At 40.4% G+C, this 19,319-nt stretch overlaps 1 protein-coding gene across 6 annotated transcripts in view; it reads left to right on the top strand.

Moving 5' to 3' along the window:
* Positions 1–2,080: 2,080 nt before the first annotated feature.
* CCSER2 (coiled-coil serine rich protein 2) overlaps positions 2,081–19,319 on the top strand; it is a 69,043-nt gene continuing 51,804 nt past the window's right edge. For 2 of the 6 annotated variants that reach the window (XM_060768965.2, XM_067465645.1), the window contains exons 1-2: positions 2,081–2,310; positions 17,782–19,234. In XM_060768965.2, the coding sequence (XP_060624948.2) occupies positions 17,824–19,234 (1,411 nt within the window). In that variant the 5' untranslated portion in view covers positions 2,081–2,310; positions 17,782–17,823. The remainder of the gene's footprint in view (positions 2,311–17,781; positions 19,235–19,319) is intronic. The other 4 variants (XM_060768966.2, XM_060768964.2, XM_060768962.2 and 1 more) reach the window with 2 other exon arrangements.

Genomic DNA, 19,319 nt, shown 5'->3' with positions numbered 1-19,319 from the left:
AGTGATGCAGCATTTCTGTGTTCTCAAATATTATGCTGTGTCCAGGTTAGGTTCTTGTGGTTTTTTTCGGGCTATATGGCCATGTTCTAGAGGTATTTTCTCCTGACGTTTCGCCTGCATGTATGGCAAGCATCCTCAGATGTAGTGAGGTCTGTTAGAGTTAGGAAGATAGGTTTATATATCTGTGGAATGACTGGGGTGGGGCAAAGAGCTCTTCTCTGCTGGAGCTAGATGTGAATGTTTCAACTGACCACCTTCATTAGCATTTGAAGGCGTGGCTGAGCCTGGGGGAATCTTTTGTTGAGAGGTGTTAAGATGTGCCTGGTTGTTTCCTCTCTGTTGTTGTGCTGTTGTAATTTTAGAGTTTTTTTTAATACTGGTAGCCAGATTTTGTTCATTTTCATGGTTTCCTCCTTTCTGTTGAAATTGTCCACATGCTTGTGGATTTCAATGGCTTCTCTGTGTAGTCTAACATGGTGGTTGTGAGAGTGGTCCAGCATTTCTGTGTTCTCAAATAATATGCTGTGTCCAGACTGGGTAGATGCGGGGAATGCCGTGGATGTAGCGTAGCTGGATTTCAGTAAGGCCTTTGACAAGATCCCCCACGACCTTCTGGCAAGGAAACTAGTCCAATGTGGGCTAGGCAAAACTACGGTGAGGTGGATCTGTAATTGGTTAAATGGACGAACCCAGAGGGTGATTCTCATCAATGCTTCCTCTTCATCCTGGAAAGAAGTGACGAGTGGAGTGCCGCAGGGTTCCGTCCTGGGCCTGGTCCTGTTAAACATCTTTATTAATGACTTGGATGAAGGGTTAGAAGGCAGGATCATCAAGTTTGCAGACGACACCAAATTGGGAGGGATAGCCAATACTCCAGAGGACAGGAGCAGGATTCAAAACAATCTTGACAGATTAGAGAGATGGGCCAAAACTAACAAAATAAAGTTCAACAGGGACAAATGCAAGATACTCCACTTTGGCAGAAAAAAATGAAATGCAAAGATACAGAATGGGGGACGCCTGGCTCGAGAGCAGTACGTGTGAAAAAGATCTTGGAGTCCTCGCGGACAACAAGTTAAACATGAGCCAACAATGTGATGTGGCGGCAAAAAAAGCCAACGGGATTTTGGCCTGCATCAATAGGAGCATAATGTCTAGATCTAGGGAAGTCATGCTACCCCTCTATTCTGCTTTGGTTAGACCACATCTGGAATATTGTGTCCAATTCTGGGCACCACAATTCAAGAGAGATATTGACAAACTGGAATGTGTCCAGAGGAGAGCGACTAAAATGATCAAGGGTCTGGAGAACAAGCCCTATGAGGAGCGGCTTAAGGAGCTGGGCATGTTTAGCCTGAAGAAGAGAAGGCTGAGAGGAGATATGATAGCCATGTATAAATATGTGAGAGGAAGCCACAGGGAGGAGGGAGCAAGCTTGTTTTCAGCTTCCTTGGAGAATAGGACGCGGAACAATGGCTTCAAACTACAAGAGAGGAGATTCCATCTGAACATGAGGAAGAACTTCCTGACTGTGAGAGCCGTTCAGCAGTGGAACTCTCTGCCCCGGAGTGTGGTGGAGGCTCCTTCTTTGGAAGCTTTTACACAGAGGCTGGATGGCCATCTGTCACGGGTGATTTGAATGCAATATTTCTGCTTCTTGGCAGGGGGTTGGACTGGATGGCCCATGAGGTCTCTTCCAACTCTTTGATTCTATGATTCTATGGTTCATCAGGTGCTCTGCTATGGCTGACTTCTTCGGCTGAAGTAGTCTGCAGTGCTTTTCATGTTCCTTGATTCGTGGTTTTGAAATCTGAGCGGGAAGAGAGAGAGGGGGGGGAGGAGGGAGGGAGGAGCCCTGTTTAAAACATTAGGCTCTGGCTGAGCGCGCGAAGGAGAGGAGGTGAGGGGCGCGTGGCCCCGTTGCTCGGCAACGGCCAAGCCCTCTCGCGCTGGGAAGGTGCGCGCGCACGCACACACACCTGCGCGTTGTTCCTCGGGGAGGAGAGAGAGCGCAGCCTGGAAGGAGGAAGGACAAAAGCGAGGCCACGGCAGCGACGCGCGTGCGCAGTGCGTGTCGCATTACGTCAGCGTCAGCTGTCAGCCCGGCGCTGCCCGGCAGCAGTCGCTGCTGCTGAGGCGAGAGGCCGGCCGCCAGTTCCGGGGCGTGTGAGTCTGAGGGGAAGGCGGGCTTCGGAGAGGAGAGAGAGAGAGAGAAAGAGAGCCCTCCTCTGTAGCGTTTATCCCAGCTGTGAGGGAGTCCACTCCACCGAGAGCCGCTTCTTTTCTCCTCCGGCCCGTCTTGCCCTTGCGGTGAGTGTTTGAAAGAAGCGGGGAGGGGGAGACATCCACAGAATGGCTCTGAGGGAAGAGGGGCAAGAGGGCCTTCCTGTCCTACGCCCAAACCGATGCTGTGGGAACCTCGACCTTTCACCCCTCCCCCTCCCCCCTCCCAAGGACTGAGTCAGCAGAAAGGCGCCTCATTATGTACCCTGCCCATTGCTCCTCCTCATTGACATTGCCCTGACCCCGCTTCACCCCAATTACCTTTCCCCCACGCCCCCCATTTCTTCCTTGACCACTTCATCTCGCCACTCTATTTATTTATTTATTTATTTACGACATTTATATGCCTCCTTTTTCACCCCAAAAGGGAATCAGAGCGGCTTACAAGATATATATACACACACACATAGGGTGTTTTTTTTTCGTGTCAGGAGCGACTTGAGAAACTTCAAGTCGCTTCTGGTGTGAGAGAATTGGCCGTCTGCAAGGACGTTGCCCAGGGGACGCCCGGATGATTTGACGTTTTTATAAAGCGCTGAGCTGCTGAGCTTGTTGATCGAAAGGTCGCAGGTTTGATTCCGGGGAGCGGCGTGAGCTTCCACTGTCAGCCCTAGCTTCTGCCAACCTAGCAGTTCGAAAACATGCAAATGTGAGTAGATCAATAGGTACCACTCCAGCGGGAAGGTAACGGCGCTCCATGCAGTCATGCCGGCCACATGACCTTGGAGGTGTCTACGGACAACGCTAGCTCTTCGGCTTAGAAATGGAGATGAGCACCACACCCCAGAGTCAGACATGACTGGACTTAATGTCAGGGGACTACCTTTACCTTTACCTTTTATCATCCTTGTGGGAGGCTTCTCTCATGTCACCGCTTAGGGAGCTGGAGCTGACAGAGGGAGCTCATCCACCTCTCCCCGGATTCGAACCTTCAGTCCTGCCGGTACAGGGGTTTAACCCACTACGCCACCGGAGACTCCGACACACACATAGGTAAAGGTTTTCCCCTGACATGAAGTCCAGTTATGTCCCACTCTGGGGTGTGGTGCTCATCTCCATTTCTAAGCCGAAGAGCCGGCATCATCCGTAGACACCTCTAAGGTCATGTAGCTGGCATGACTGCGTGGAGCACCATTACTTTCCCGCCAGAGCGGTACCTATTGATCTACTCACATTTGCATGTTTTCGAACTGCTAGGTTGGCAGAAGCTGGGGCGACAACGGGAGCTCATGCCACTCCCCAGATTTGAACCTGCAACCTTTCAGTCAACAAGCTCAGCAGCTCAGCGCTTTAACCCACTTTTTTTTTGCCATGTCAGGAACGACTTGAGAAATTGCAAGTCGCTTCTGGTGTGAGAGAATTGGCCGTCTGCAAGGATGTTGCCCAGGGGACGCCTGGATGATTTGATGTTTTTATCATCCTAGTGGGAGGCTTCTCTCATGTCCCCGCATGAGGAGCTGGAGCTGATAGTCCTGCTGGCACAGGGGTTTAACCCACTACACCACTGGGGGCTCCTATATATGTACATACAATATATTATTAGCATAGTACAATATCAGTATTATATATAGGAGCCCCCGGTGGCACAGTGGGTTAAACCCCTGTGCCGGCAGGACTGAAGACCGACAGGTCGCAGGTTCAAATCCGGGGAGAGGCGGATGAGCTCCTTCTGTCAGCTCCAGCTCCTCATGCAGGGACATGAGAGAAGCCTCCCACAAGGATGATAAAAACATCAAATCATCCGGGCGTCCCCTGGGCAACGTCCTTGCAGACGGCCAATTCTCTCACACCAGAAGCGACCTGCAATTTCTCAAGTCGCTCCTGACATGACAAAAAAAATTAGCATAGTACAATATCAGTATTATATATATCATTACCATCCCTCCCCTGCCCCCTCTTCTTTCATTCCTTGCCAACCTTTCCCTCTCTTCTCTGCCTTATTGCCATTTCTCCCCTAACCCCCATCTCTTGCATTGATCCTTCTTTCTGCCCTTCTCCTATTTGCCTTCACCACCTGCTGTCCCCTTCCTTCCATTGCCATTTCACCCCACTGCCATTTCCTCTCTGCCCACCCTCCTCTTCCCCTCCATTGGCATTTCTTCCTTGCCAGCCTCGTCTTCTCGATGTGACAGTGTGACTGTGTTTTAATAGAAGACCTTAATGTTCATGTTTTTATTGATTTTGTTATGGTTTTATTATCTGATTGTTTTCATTGTATTGAAATTGTATTTTATGGTCTTGGCACCAACTGTAAACCGCCCCGAGTTGCCCGAGGGCTGAGAGGGACAGTATATAAATCTAGTAAATAAATAAATAATAAATTGTATTGTCGAAGGCTTTCATGGCCAGAATCACTGGGTCGTTGTAGGTTTTTTCGGGTTATTTGGCCATGTTCTAGAGGCATTCTCTCCTGATGTTTCGCCTGCATCTATGACAAGCATCCTCAGAGGTAGTGAGGTTTGTTATAATAAATTCTCCCTATTGCTACTCGTCTCTGGACCCCCTCCCCCCTCTTATTATCCTTTCCCTCCTCTTCTTCTCTCCATTACTGCCTCTCTCTTTCTCTCCCTCCCGTGGCGCCACTCTTCATCTCCCCAGTGTTTTCTCCCTTTTTCCCATCTCCTTCCCCCTCCTCCAAATCTCCTGGTGCCTCAGTGGGTGTGATTGGCTGCACCACACCCGTGACTCGCTTCCCGTGCAGGCAGTGAGGATGCTGCTGTCTCTTCTTGTACAGCTGCATCATCCTCTCTCATCGTGACTATCCGCCCTGCCTCATCCCAGGCCAAGAAGATGGCTGGGTGGCGTTTTTCTCACAATGTGCACTGCTACGTAAACAGCCTTCCTAGCCAGTGATTAATTACAGGAAAGAAAGACTTCAGGCCCAACCATCTGGAAAACTGACTTGGAAGACTTCTTCATTCTTAAACCCAGAATTTGTGGGGCTCTGTATCAGGAGTCTGTGGCCCCCTTCCACCCAGCTGTATAAAATCAACATTGGACTGGATTATATGACAGTATGGACTCAGAGAATCCAGTTCAAAGCAGATATTGTTCATTTTCTGTCTTGATATTCTGGGTTATATGGCTGGTGGAAGGGCCCTGTGAGGTGTATTTACCTTAATTTTCCTGGATTTAAGTTAGACACTACAACAATGACAGGGTTACTTTTAGTATGAGTCAAGCCTGTAGTTGGTCCTAAAAGAGAAGTCAATACTGAGAATGCTTACTTGGAAGTAAATCCCATTATAAAAGGTGGGGCTTATTTTTGAGAAGACAAGTATATAAGAATTGCAGGCCTTTTATTTCTTTCCCTCTCTCCCTTTGTTTGATCATTGAGTTACAGCAGGAGGTGGCCTTGTGTTGTTGATTTGTGTAGCTGGTAAGAGTGTCTCAGTGTCTGACACTTCCATTCTGTCTGGGGGTATTATGTCTAAGGCAGTGTGTATGAGTTAACCCATTTTTGTTTGAGGGCAGATGGCATATTGTTTTGGTCTTGAACTGATTAAAATTCCACAGAGGCTGTTACTTGTGAATATGGGACATTGAATAAAGTCGTGCTAATTTTCTTCTTCTTTTTTTTTCTTTTAAATATAGTGGCTCATTGTAAACTTGTTTTCTTGGGGAGGAAAATACTGAGAGATCCCCCCCCCCCCAACATCACTTCAGAGACTATGAAACAATTATAGTTTCTAAACCTAACATATAGCAAAGTGAATTAATAACAATAACTAATAACGAAACTTCATATCTTTTTATCACTCAATCCATTCTAAGAGAATTTCTGAAATAGCACAACAATATTCCTTATTGTTACACTCATTTTCTTGGGGTTTCTTTTCTTTTTTGTGGTACAATATCACTTAAAAGAAAAACCCAATCTCTCTGCTCACTGATCCTTTCAACTTCCTGCCAGCTGGTGTTGGGAGAGGGGTTGGCTTTAGACAATTTAATCCACATGTAAGAGACAGGGGCTGTGTTCATATGAAATGGTGAACTGGTTTTTGTAAATCTTTGTTCACAAGCTACAGTTTGTTAAAAGGCTGTTGAACCATAGTTTTAAGCGGGGTTGCAAGCCAATTTTTCCACTTAACTGTGTTTTGCAATAAGGTCTAAATTTGCAAATCACTGTCAAACACAGGCTCAGAAAGTTACCGTCCTTGGAAATTAGAATGCATTTCTGAAGCTGAATGCTAAAGAGATGAAAATGTAATAGATAGCATCTCCACATCACCACTGCCTGTTTTAAAGTTCACATTATGATGTTGGCACATAATTATGGTAGTACATCTTATGTTGTTTAATTGCTGTTGAGGTGAAGAGGACAATTTGATCTTCATTCTCAGTTGCTTTTGTTGGAGGGAAGGAAATTTCCCTGGGGTAATCAACTGGGTGTTGTTTTTCAGGCTTTCCATATAGGATAGGCATTTAGTGAGAGGGTTAAGTGTCTTGCTTATAACAACTATGCACCAGCCTTTCTCCACTATTTTGCAGCAGAAGCATACAGTTAGTCTGATTTAAACTTAATGAATCAAAAAGTCAAATTTTGTTAATATATATTTTATTGACCAGATAATGCCAATCACAGAAGCACAGATTTTATAGATGATGAAAAATAACAAACTATATCTTAAAATTTGATTTAACTCGAAATATGAAATGTAACAAATATTTTATAACAGTTTAAATTAATATGTTTGTCAGTTGTGAATAATAGGTTTGCCTTTAAGTTTTTAATCATAAATATTTAGGGGGATTTTTTTTTCCAAAAAAGTAATGTCAGATGTCTACCAAAGGACATTTCCTGAATATTTTATCAGTGAGAAAATTCATTCTGGTATGACTCATGACATGCTCAGGACTTCTTTTTGAAATTTTATATCATTTCTTGGAAAATGGTGACTAGTAGGTCTGTAAGATTAACAGAGCCACAGAATACACCAGAATCTTTTGAAACCATCATATTTGGGTGTACCTGACTCTGCACAGATTAGGATGCAATGACTTTTTGGTTTTCAAGATGAAAATCTGGTGTGTCTGGATGTGGGTTATGCTGCCAAACCAGTGCTTTTAGTGCCAAATCAGAAATGCAGCAGTAGTACCTACAAAAGCAGTTGATGTGTCATGTTGATTATGATACAATTGCTAAAAAGCAATGATGAAGCATAGGTTTTATAAAAGCATAACAGGAGAACATAATGTTCACGGAAGAGCAATTTACTTCAGTTACAAAAATAGTTTTTCCAAAAAGTAAAGTATATTTTCTTACTGTCATAGTTGCTCATTTTAATGCCTGTAGAATATGAGACATGAACTTGTATCTTTTCAGTTTGAATTTAAATATTTGTGGGATATTGAAGTTTCTTCATAAAACTTACTGACATTTGCCATGCAGCAAATGAAATTTGCTGGAAAAGTATCTTATTCCCTGTAGCTCCCCTGTAGTCATCTATAATCCTCACAGGTGTTTCTGGAAGTTATGGGGAACATTTTGATCAGGTTGCTGGTGAATACAGCGACTACTAGGAGTGGGAAATGGCCCAGCATCAAACTAGAATCCTATAACAAGTTAACAAGGAAGTGTCCAGAAGGAAAGTTTTCTGTTTGTTCAGCTACCTCTTATGTCCTATCACAATTGTCTAACGGAACAGTTAAGGATAGATGACCCTGCTGTGCATGCATTTCAGATTTGCCTCATACAAATGACTACTTGATCCTATACCAAATTAGTTACCAATATAATCCTTTAGTTATTTCTATTGCTACAAGGCATAATGCTTCTCCCAAAACCTAAGAATGTAGAGGGAAGGAAAAAGGATTATTTTGCATTCCCATGTTCAATCTCCAGTGATCCCCCTTCCCATCTTCTTTGGATGGTTGAATGATATTTATACAATATGTAATTGTAAATTATAAATTTTACACTCATTGGATTATTACTTTCATAGTTCATTACTTTGAATCACAAAATCTTATTAATGCCTCACATTCTGAAGGATAAGTACTCTTCCCTCAGGATAGAGCTTGACTTCACCTGTCATGATCCAGTTGCTGCTGCAGATTATCCATAGGGTTGATCCCTTAGATGACATCTGTAGCATCAACCAGGTACATATCTGTCTAAAGCTCCTCCTGCCCTCTTCCTCTGAAAAGATGGGTATCTCTGGATTATAGTAGAAAATTTAATTTAGAAACACTATTTCATTATCTTTTCATATTTAAATATTTTTATTTTTCTATTATAATTATAATGTTTATTTATACCCTGCTTTTTCTCTCCACAAGGAGACTCAAAGTAGCATTTAGTATGACAAAGGCAAAGTGAATGTTCCAAATAATTTGAAGGTTCAATGCAGTAATGCTGCTCATTACATTAAATGAGCTGATAGAACTGGATGATAGATTGGAGATGGTAGTGTCTTATTGTCCTTATTTGAACAAGTGCTCTGAAGTTAAGTATATTGTGTAAATTTGGATGAAGTGAATTTTCCAGTGACAATTAAAGTTGCATGTCTGAAATATTAAATTACCCATATATATCTAAGGCACAACTTGATTTATAATAATTAAAGCCTCTGTTTCTTTTTTCTTTTTCTTTTACTGATTTTGTGCCAAAGAGAGCTGCCTGGGAACCTTAAAGTTTCAGTTCTAAGTATACTTACAAGTCAATATATTTTTTGAATGCAATGGAACTTATGTCCAATAATACAGAGGATTGCACAGTAATGCTGCATTCCCATATGTGCACCCTCTAGAATAAATGCACTTGAGCACAGTGAGGGGTTTTTTTTTTTTGGAGAAACATGTGTAATACAGCATTGTAAGGATCTGGTCATATGATTTTCTGAAATAGCAAATCTTTAAGAACAGGGAATAATAGTAAATACCTCAGTTCAGTGGCTGTAGCATGAAATCTTCATCCAAGATAACAGCTTGATTAGTAACTTTATTTCACTGGAACACAGTGTTATTTATGGCAACTAAGGATGCCAGAATCATTTATTTTGCTTTTACTTTCAGTTTTGCAGTTACTTTTTCTGTGTCTATAGTTCTGGTGGTAATTACTTTACTTACTTACTTACTTACTTACTAGGTGATCCCTCGTTATCCGAGTTGGATAATCCTCCAGGGTGGGTCCGTAGGTGACTATGGAGCCCTATTCTTGATCTGCATTGTCTCCTGCAGTGACGGCATTGGTTTCCAGGTGAAAGGCAGTCCCGGTCCAGGTTGGCTTGATGCGCCTTGCTCTTGGCACATTTCTCTCTTTTGCCCTCCATTCGTGCCTCTTCAAATTCTGCAGCACTGCTGGTCATAGCTGACCTCCAGCTGCAGAGCTCCCCCCCCCCCCCCCGTGGTAATGCATTGAACTTGATTCAGTAATGGTAAATGATAATGATAACATTCTGTAGGCACTAGGAATCTGATAAATAGACTAAAACAGAAGGAAGTTAATTTCATTCAAATGATTCTTTCTGGGGGGAAACCAGTAACAACCAAATTTGACTGCTTATGTTATTTGAAGGGAAACAGGTTGTAGTACTGTTGTATTATCCCAGCAGAGGACATAAGGGGGCGCTAGACATAGAATGATAGTCCATTTTGTGGGGGTAAAGGGGATTGAAGGAGCTGAACAATTTCCTCTGTTTTTCTGTAATTCCCCCCACCCATGTCACCCTCGAAACAACAACCATTTATGATATGGGAAGGGGAAAGGGGAAATAACTAGTGAAAATGGGGAAAATGGTTTTCCTCCTTCAATTACCCCTCCCACATAAAATGGACTATCTTTCTCTTGCTTGGCCCCCTTTTGGAGTCCAGATAATGCAACAGTACCCAGGTTGTTTCAAGATTTATCCCTTGAGAAAAGTAATCTCTAGTGTGCACAACTCATTACTACAATAGCTACCTCATGGCTGACTGTAGAAATATCACAATGTTCTTCAGTATTAATATGAATACTGTTAAGTTGATATTGAAAAGAATTTACCGAAAAAAGTCTGCAAAAGGAAAATCAATACTGGATTATAGCTAACTTTGCTGGATAATAGCTAACTTTGTGGATAACAGTTCACCAATGCCTCACTGTGGCTTATTCTAGTGCCATTTTTATTCGAATTTAGACATAGGAGATCTAAAACACAATCAGATATACAACAAAATGCACTTCAGTACTTCTTAATTGTGTTTATTTACATAATTGAGATGGGGAGGTAAAAAGCTGATGGAATTGTAATGGGAGAAAGCATAGATGCAAACAAAATGTCAGGAGAGAATGCTACTGGAACATGACCATACAACCCAAAAAACTCACAGCAACCCAGTAATTCCAGCCATTAAAGCCTTTGACAACATGGAGAAAACATAGTTAGCAACTTACTTATTGGTGCACTAATTTGGTTACACTGTATAATGTTATAACTTAACTGATTCTAAGAACGAAGTTTTCTAGTGGTTGATGTTTGGGCATCTATAGTTGTTTAAAACCTATAACGTATTATTATGAATTACTTCTATTTCATTTTGATAAAATTTAATTGCAAACCATTGGGTTATTAGCTACTATTATGTATTTTTCATATAATCTGTTTCATTTAATTTTGCATATCCCAAATTTGAAATTTAACTAGTAGTTTAAAAGAAAAATCCAAGGAGGGTCATATGTTCCCAAAATACTTTATTGTAGAGAGCTGAAATCTTAGAGAAGCAAGGATAGTCCGATCTAGCAAATGAAATAGGAGTAGATAAACCACCTGACTATCAATATGAATGAGTAATTCTTGATTTAATAATGTAGGATGTGTTCCCAGCTTTAAAAATGTAGGACATTTTCATCCTAAATTAAATAGTTCTGTATCCTGTTGATGATGACACCCAACTGTTGTTTTATTCTTCCATTGGAACAAATTGTACCTAAAAGTATTGTGTTTTCACTGTATTGTATCCATAATGTTTGATGGAAAAAGCACCTTGTATCTCATGAAAATATATCTAATACTAAATTTCATCTGTTAATATTATGTTTAATTCAGAATTGTTACAGACAGCTGTGCACATGGATATTTGTAGCAGTCAGTGAACAGAGAAAGAAAGTAACACTTGTCTAAATCCAATTGCTGATCTCAACTAGAATAAACATACTACTAAATGAAAAATCTACATTTAAATAACTCCCATTCATTCAATGGGTCTACTTTAGTTAGGACTAACTGGATTTGATTCACTCTTATTTACCTTGAGAATTGTGTTTAGAGGTCTAGTAGTTTTGAGCAAACATGTTTCACTAGGGAGATTAGTTACACTTCTATGAGCACATTAGTACAAATGTTCTGTAATATTAATTACATGTATTATGTTACACCATTATGAGGTTTTCAGTGCTTTGTTAACAGTCATGTTTGATCTCTTTGAAGTGGTATTTTCAACATTTAGATCACTCCAAATGCTTTAAATTTATCATGTTTTTAACAAAATGATAAGCTGCAAGAGAAAATGCATAGGGAGATATTTAGAATTACATTAAACATAGGCACTAGGGAGGGAAATTATTAAATTTACTTAACATTTCTCAGAGCCTAAAGAAGAAATATGTAGTTCAATTCTAAATCCCCAAACAGTGGTTTGGCCGCTGCCTACTATTCACAAAGAAATGTTTACATTGATCACTCACAACTTCTGGAATAAAAATACGCATTGTTTCTGATATAAGGCTCCACAACACTAAAAGAGGTCAGTAGAAATGCTTCCTACACAAATTTGATTAATGTGTTGTTCAGTACAGTGCAGTTGTTCTAGATATAGAAGCCACATGCAACTTGTGAATTTATTTCTAACATGCAAAACAAAAAATGCAAGAAAGGTTGAAGGTACCAAATGCCACAACACTCTCTCCACTGCTAAAATGATGTTGTTTTGGTGGAATATGGAATAATTAGTGAGTAATCGTTTTGAATGGTCACCACATTTCTATTCATAGTACAGGGAAACCCATAATCATTGCATAGATGTATCTCATTGTATTTATGTTTTAGGTTTCAGTCTCATTTTTATTTTGTACATATTTCTTGTTTTGAACAGCTTAAATAAATTATTGAAACATTTAATAGCTATTATTGTCAGTGTTTTAGTAAATCAAGCATTGATATTCAAATAAATACAATAGATCATAATTTCTTTAGTAACAGATGTCACATTGAAATTTGATTCAAGGATTGTTTGACTTCTTTAGTAAAACGCACATATGAAATTCAGCAAGGAAGCATATTTGGAATAATTGTGCTACAAAATAAAACAAAATCCAAAGAAGAGCAATACTTTGGCTTTACAAAAGACACAGATGCCTGGTTCTTAGAAGAGGTTACTTTACTGCTGCTAATGGAGTTTAAATTTTACTGTTTTTATCTTGGTTCCATTTAGTCCAGAGCAGTCCCTGCCCAAATTGTAGTCCATCTAGATTACCAGAATTTCAACAGAGGCAACATCTAGTAAAAAATTCAGGACTGTCGCTCCAATACTATCAACTTTTGTTCCTATCATCTTTCTTCTGTATGATTTTTTAAAACATATTGATCCTGATGAAGAAGCTAGGAGCTTCAAAAACTTGCATTATGTATTTTGTGCATTTTTGTTGGTTAATAAATGAAATTCAGCAACATTATACTTGAAGGCTGTTTCAACAGAGGCACTGAAATTTTATGGTTAATGTGATCAACCATGTTGTTAAACAGCAACTTCCCTCAAGGCATAAAATATCAACTGATCTTGGAAGCTAAGTATGGTTAATGCTAAGATAGAAGACTGTCAGTGAATACCAGGTGCTAGACCAGTGATGAGCAAGCTTTTGAGCTGAGTGTGTCAAAATTTGCCAAAAAAATTGAACATAACTTGGGTGGGGTGTCACTTTGAGGGGGGAAAAATTAATTTTGTGATATTTATAGTTCAAATAACAAAAAAGTATAATTATAATATACAATTTTAATAAACCAAAAACTAATTATTTAACTTACCTGCTTAGTATAAATTAAGATGGCTGCTGTTTCTAATGGCGGGAAATGGCACTCATAGCACAACCCTTGCCTCTCCCAGCCTCCCCCTCATTTATTTCAGTAATGCTGGTAAATTAGATATCCACAACACCGCAGAACAGTAGATTGGATGATGGCTGCTGTGGTTATGTGGTTGCTAATAATGGTGATCACAGGGCCCCCAAAGATGCATCCCCCACGGCATTCTGCTCTCTGCTCCGCCGGCTGGAAGTGAGGTCAAAGATCCCCTAACAGTCTAACCAGAAGTCCCAGAACTAGATGCTTTGTGCCAGAGTTCTGTTATTTTGGCCTACAGACATCCAGCACAGTGTGTCTACACTACAGCAAATGTTTCATCCTCGGCTACTGCACTTGGCCGTGCAGGAGCCAAGGATGAAACGTTCTTGGCATGTGACCCCATGCTTCTCTATATGCGGCTGCGTGTCATCAAAAATGGCTACGCATGTCAGTGCTGAAACGCATGTAATAGGTTCGCCATCATGATGCTAGATGTAGTATTTCAGAGGAAGAAATTGGAAAAACCACCTCTGAGTATTCCTTGCCTTTGAAATCTATAGAATCATAGAATCATAGAATCATAGAATCAAAGAGTTGGAAGAGACCTCATGGGCCATCCAGTCCAACCCCCTGCCAAGAAGCAGGAATATTGCATTCAAATCACCCCTGACAGATGGCCATCCAGCCTCTGTTTAAAAGCTTCCAAGGAAGGAGCCTCCACCACACTCCGGGGCAGAGAGTTCCACTGCTGAACGGCCCTCACAGTCAGGAAGTTCTTCCTAATGTTCAGATGGAATCTCCTTTCTTGTAGTTTGAAGCCATTGTTCCGTGTCCTAGTCTCCAAGGAAGCAGAAAACAAGCTAGCTCCCTCCTCCCTGTGGCTTCCTATGGTTGTTTGAGGTGCACAAAAATTGTTATGAGATCATTTTCCATTTCTTCAGATATAGAGCTACATTAGCATCTCAGTATATCCTAGTGTGGATGCTTTGTGTCGTCTTTACATTTTTGGACATGTAGCTAGCATAATTCCACAAAGGGGAAGGTAACTGGTAGAAATTTAAGAAGGAACTGCTGCAGATTGGTGATGGCTGAATCGTGGCTGTTTGCAAAGCTTCATTAAATGAAATGACTCTTTCATGTGACCTATATTTCACATGCACAGATGTAGGTCATAACTAACTGGAAGCAAATGTATTAGTTGGATATTGGTTTGACTGTTGCAGTTTGACTGTAACTGTTTGAAAAGCTTGACTTTCTTTAGTAAGATTGTTAAGGCTTAGTGGAAGAAGGTATATATCAATGTAATAAATTTAATATGTTCTTACCTTTTCTTATACATTTATTTTCTAAAATATAAATTTTTTTTGCAGTTGATTCCTGTACATTTTCTGTAAAAGATTGTGATAAGGATTTGTAGTTTTCTATGATCTTTTTATGTTTAGAACATAATACTAAATTTAGTGAAATGAAGCCAGCAATAACAATTAACTTCAAGGTTACTGGTAATTCATGATGCAAATGTTTGTTTAACCCAAGCTATTTGTGATACCAATTTTATTTTGCATATGAGGCATATGTATTGATCCGATAAATACTAAATCAGTCCATTATAGATCATAAACTATCTGTGCAAGTAGAAAATATATAGGTGCAGAATTTTAAGCAATAAAATGAAATCTTTCCTGTAGAACTATATTATTCAAAACACAAATATCTCTATATTGTTGGTTATTCACATATTTATTCTTGAATTTTAAGTGGTATTTAAAAAGTCACCAAACATTAGTCTTATTTTTCAAAGTTGCATAAATTAGTTCTAGATTTATTTAGAGGGGAATTGTAATAATTGACAGTATACAATTCATTTTGTCAACCTTTCCATAATGTTAAGTCCTTTTTGGTAATTGGATTTTCTGATTTATAAGAACATTGGTCAATCAGATTTTAGTGATACTAGTAGATAATATTTTCCTGTGTTTGGATTCAGAAAAATATTTTTGTTCATTTTTATTTGAAACAACTGAGCCTATTCTATCTGCATGATATATTCAGCTAATGAAGCACTGTTATGCTGCTGTGGTTCTTACTATCTCAGAAATGTGTGGATAAGGTGCTGCTATTCTCAAAGAGGTCCTGAAAGCATTGGAATTTTGGGGGCGGGGGGATAGCTGAAAGGGGATCAAACTCATGTACAGAGAGTAGTACCCTCTCAACAAGAGCACCAGGGCTTGTTGTAGAGAGAATGACATTCAGTTTTCAATTAGAATTCTTAGAAGGTAAAAAAGATGTCTTAATGTGAAACCAAGGATTTGTATTGGCTACAATCCATAGAGTAATTCTGAAGATTTTGGATGTGCTGTTTTTTTCTGGTGAAGCCTACACCCAGGCATGTCACATCCCAGATGTGAAATTTTATGCCAGATTCATACCAGAACATGTCTACACTGACTGCTTAGGTCAGTTTGAAACTGGTATAGAAGAAAGAGGTTTCAGTGTGCAGATGATTACATTGGAAATCCTGGACTGGTTTGAGGCCAGGATAGTGATTACATAAATTTCAGAGGCTGGCCTTGAACTGGTTACAGGATCCTCAATATCTATGCCTTGACATCCAGGAAGAATACTGTCTCTCTCTCTCTCCCCCCCCCCCCCCGCCCCAAATTTTCCCTGCGCATGTGCACATATGTGGAATCATAGAATCATAGAGTTGGAAGAGACCTCATGGGCCAGCCAGTCCAACCCCTGCCAAGAAGCAGGAAAATTGCATTCAAAGCACCCCTGACAGATGGCCATCCAGCTTCTGTTTAAAAGCTTCCAAAGAAGGAGCCTCCACCACACTCCGGGGCAGAGAGTTCCACTGTTGAACGGCTCTCACAGTCAGGAAGTTCTTCCTAATGTTCCGATGGAATCTTCCTTCTTGTAGTTTGAAGCCATTGTTCCACTTCCTAGTCTCCAGGGAAGCAGAAAACAAGCTTGCTCCCTCCTCCCTATGACTTCCTCTCACATACATGACTATTATGTCTCCTCTCAGCCTTTTCTTCAGGCTAAACATGCCCAGCGATTTAAGCTGCTCCTCATGGGGCTTGTTCTCCAGACCCTTGATCATTTTAGTCGCCCTCCTCTGGGCACATTCCAGTTTGTCAATATCTCTTTTCAATTGTGGTATGCTTTGAGTGTCTGCACAACTATCTGCATTCTCTGGAATTAATTTTGCTATGTGATGTGCTTTACACTAGAACATGCTCATATACATTAAAGGCTTTATTTTGAGCCCTTCCCCAAATTTTCTTTTATTGATTCAGAGCACTTAAAGGATGCTGGAGTATTCTTTCACTGAATGAGTTATTTAGCCATTACACTTGCATGCTGCCTTCGAATGGCATTAAATGGTTAATGTAAATGTGTGCCTTGTCATGTAATAAAACATGCCATATATTTAATATGTTTCAATGCTTGTATTTCTCTCCCTCCTCCTTCTCAACCGTAGCAAAGTTGGTTGCATTTGGGAGATTTAGTTGGTCTCCAGTTGAAATATTTGCTTCTGTAAGCAAATTTTATCCAACATGAATGTATAGGCTACACACACACACACACACACATGCTTAAGACTTTATGGCAGTGTTTCTCAACCTGGGGGTCGGGACCCCTGAGGGGCCGTGAGGGGGTGTCAAAGGGGTCGCCAAAGACCATCAGAAAACATAGTATTTTCTGGTGGTCATTGGGATTCTGTGTGGGAAGTTTGATCCAATTCTATTGTTGGTTGAGTTCAGAATGCTCTTTGATTGTAGGTGAACTATAAATCCCAGCAACTACAACTCCCAAATGTCAAGGTCTATTTCCCCCAGACTCTACCAGTGTTCACATTTGGGCATACTGAGTATCTGTGCCAAGTTTGGTTCATATCCATCCTAGTTTGAGTCCACAGTGCTCCTCTGGATATAGGTGAACTACAACTCCCAAACTCAAGGTCAATGCCCACAAAACCCTTCCAGTGTTTTCTGCTGGTCATGGGAGTTTTTTGTGCCAAGTTCGGTTTAAATCTATTGCTGGTGGAGTTCAGAATGCTTTTTGATTATAGGTGAACTATAAATCCCAGCAACTACAACTCCCAAATTACAAAATCAATCCTCCCCCCACCCTCAACCCCACTAGCATTCACATTTGGGCATATTGGGTATTTGTGCTCAATTTAGTCCAGTGAATGAAAATATATCCTGCATATCAGATATTTATATTACGATTTATAACCGTACTAAAATGACAGGTATCAAGTAGCAACGGAAACAATATTATGGTTGGGGGTCACCACAACATATGAAACGGCATTAAGGGGTCACGGCATTAGCAAGGTTGAGAACCACTGCTTTATGGTATGACATTTATTTTAAACAATCTGTTTTTTTCTTCTATAACATCTCAATGTATGCTGAGATTAATCTCCCTTTCTCTGTTCTCTCTATAGATTGGTCTTAGAGCGCTATATCTCATGGATGGACTATAGCTCATGGAAGAGAAAAATCATATCAGAACAACCTTGGTCTCCAGGTTACCAAAGTATGGAACAAAACCTGCTGGGAATATCCTACAGACGGTTTCAAATGGAACAGCTCTTAATTTATCAGGGAATACTCAGAGCATTGATAAAAACTTCAGAAAGCACAATGGCACTATTAATATGTCTTCCTTCTCTTTTAATTGGAGAAAATCAAATAAGTACCAACTGGCTGATAAGATCAGTAGTGAATCTAGCTCCCATACAAGTTCCAATGAAAGATTGACTGATACTGAAAAGTGCTCTAAGTCTGACAGAACAATTGGTAAAGAAGAGCTCAGGTTGGGTTCACAAAACTCCTTTTCCAAAACAGCAAAACAAAATAACATGTTTGTTTCATCTTCAGAAGAATTAAACCAAAAGTCTTTGCCTGGACTTTCTAGCACAGCTACATTTACCAAAAGTACATTGTTAGGTAGGACTTCTTATTCGGCACTTAACACTCCAAAATCTCACTTAAATGGAATTTGTGGAAATCGGTCAACTGTAGGGTTGCAGAAGGGTAGAGGAAATTGTACTGCCTCAAGGAGCAGCTCAGGGGAGAGTCTGTCAATGTCAACAGACAATGTTAAATCTTCATGCGAAAAAATGATTAGGTCACAAAGTTTTTCACATTCCATTCAAAGCTCTCTCGTGCCCCCTGCATCCTTAACCAGGTCACACTCTTTTAATAAAGCTGTGGATCTTACAAGGCCTTATCAAAACCAACACCTAGCTATTAGAACATCTCAGAGATCAAATCTGTTGTCAAGAAGTTTACGGCAGCTGGATGTGCCCAATGGCAATGAACCTTTAAGGTATGGGTTTGGTAGAACATACTCTGCTTTAGTCCCCCCTGCTTTGAAGAAACAGCAACTATCAAATGGATCTGGAGAGGCACCTTCTCTCAGATTTAGGACAGGGCGGCCTTCATTACTGAAGCCTAGCAATCAGCATTTGGGTAGAAAGATCCCTGTGGATGGAAGTACAAGTAAAGATACTGGGAGCTATGCAGTAGAGGATTCAGTTTCAATCAATATTGCTGGGGGTATTGGTGCAGGTGATTGTGAAAGAACAAAAGAGGGAGAAAGTAATTATTATAATTTTGGAGAAAATGGTTGTAAAATATGCATGGATGGCGATGTGGATGAAATATCTATATCCTCCTTATCCTCTTCTGAGAAAAATGATCTGAGCGAAGACTTTAGTGATGACTTCATAGATTTAGAAGATCACAATAGAACAATAAAAATCAAAGAAGAGGACATTCCTGTTCAAGAGCTGGAGCATGGGAGTAGAGTATCGTTAGAAGAACATCCATCTCTTAAAGAAAGTGAAAAAACCAACTGTAATTCCGATGAATGGAGGGATAGACACGTATCTGGTAAATATGTGTGGTTATCTTTTTTATTGTATGATAATATATGATATATTTATGTGATGCCCTTAAAGCCATGGTTCTCAACCTG

The sequence above is a fragment of the Anolis sagrei genome, chromosome 3, assembly GCF_037176765.1.
Source record: "Anolis sagrei isolate rAnoSag1 chromosome 3, rAnoSag1.mat, whole genome shotgun sequence".
Classification (NCBI taxonomy): domain Eukaryota; kingdom Metazoa; phylum Chordata; class Lepidosauria; order Squamata; family Dactyloidae; genus Anolis; species Anolis sagrei.
This window is presented reverse-complemented; position numbering and strand designations above follow the sequence as displayed.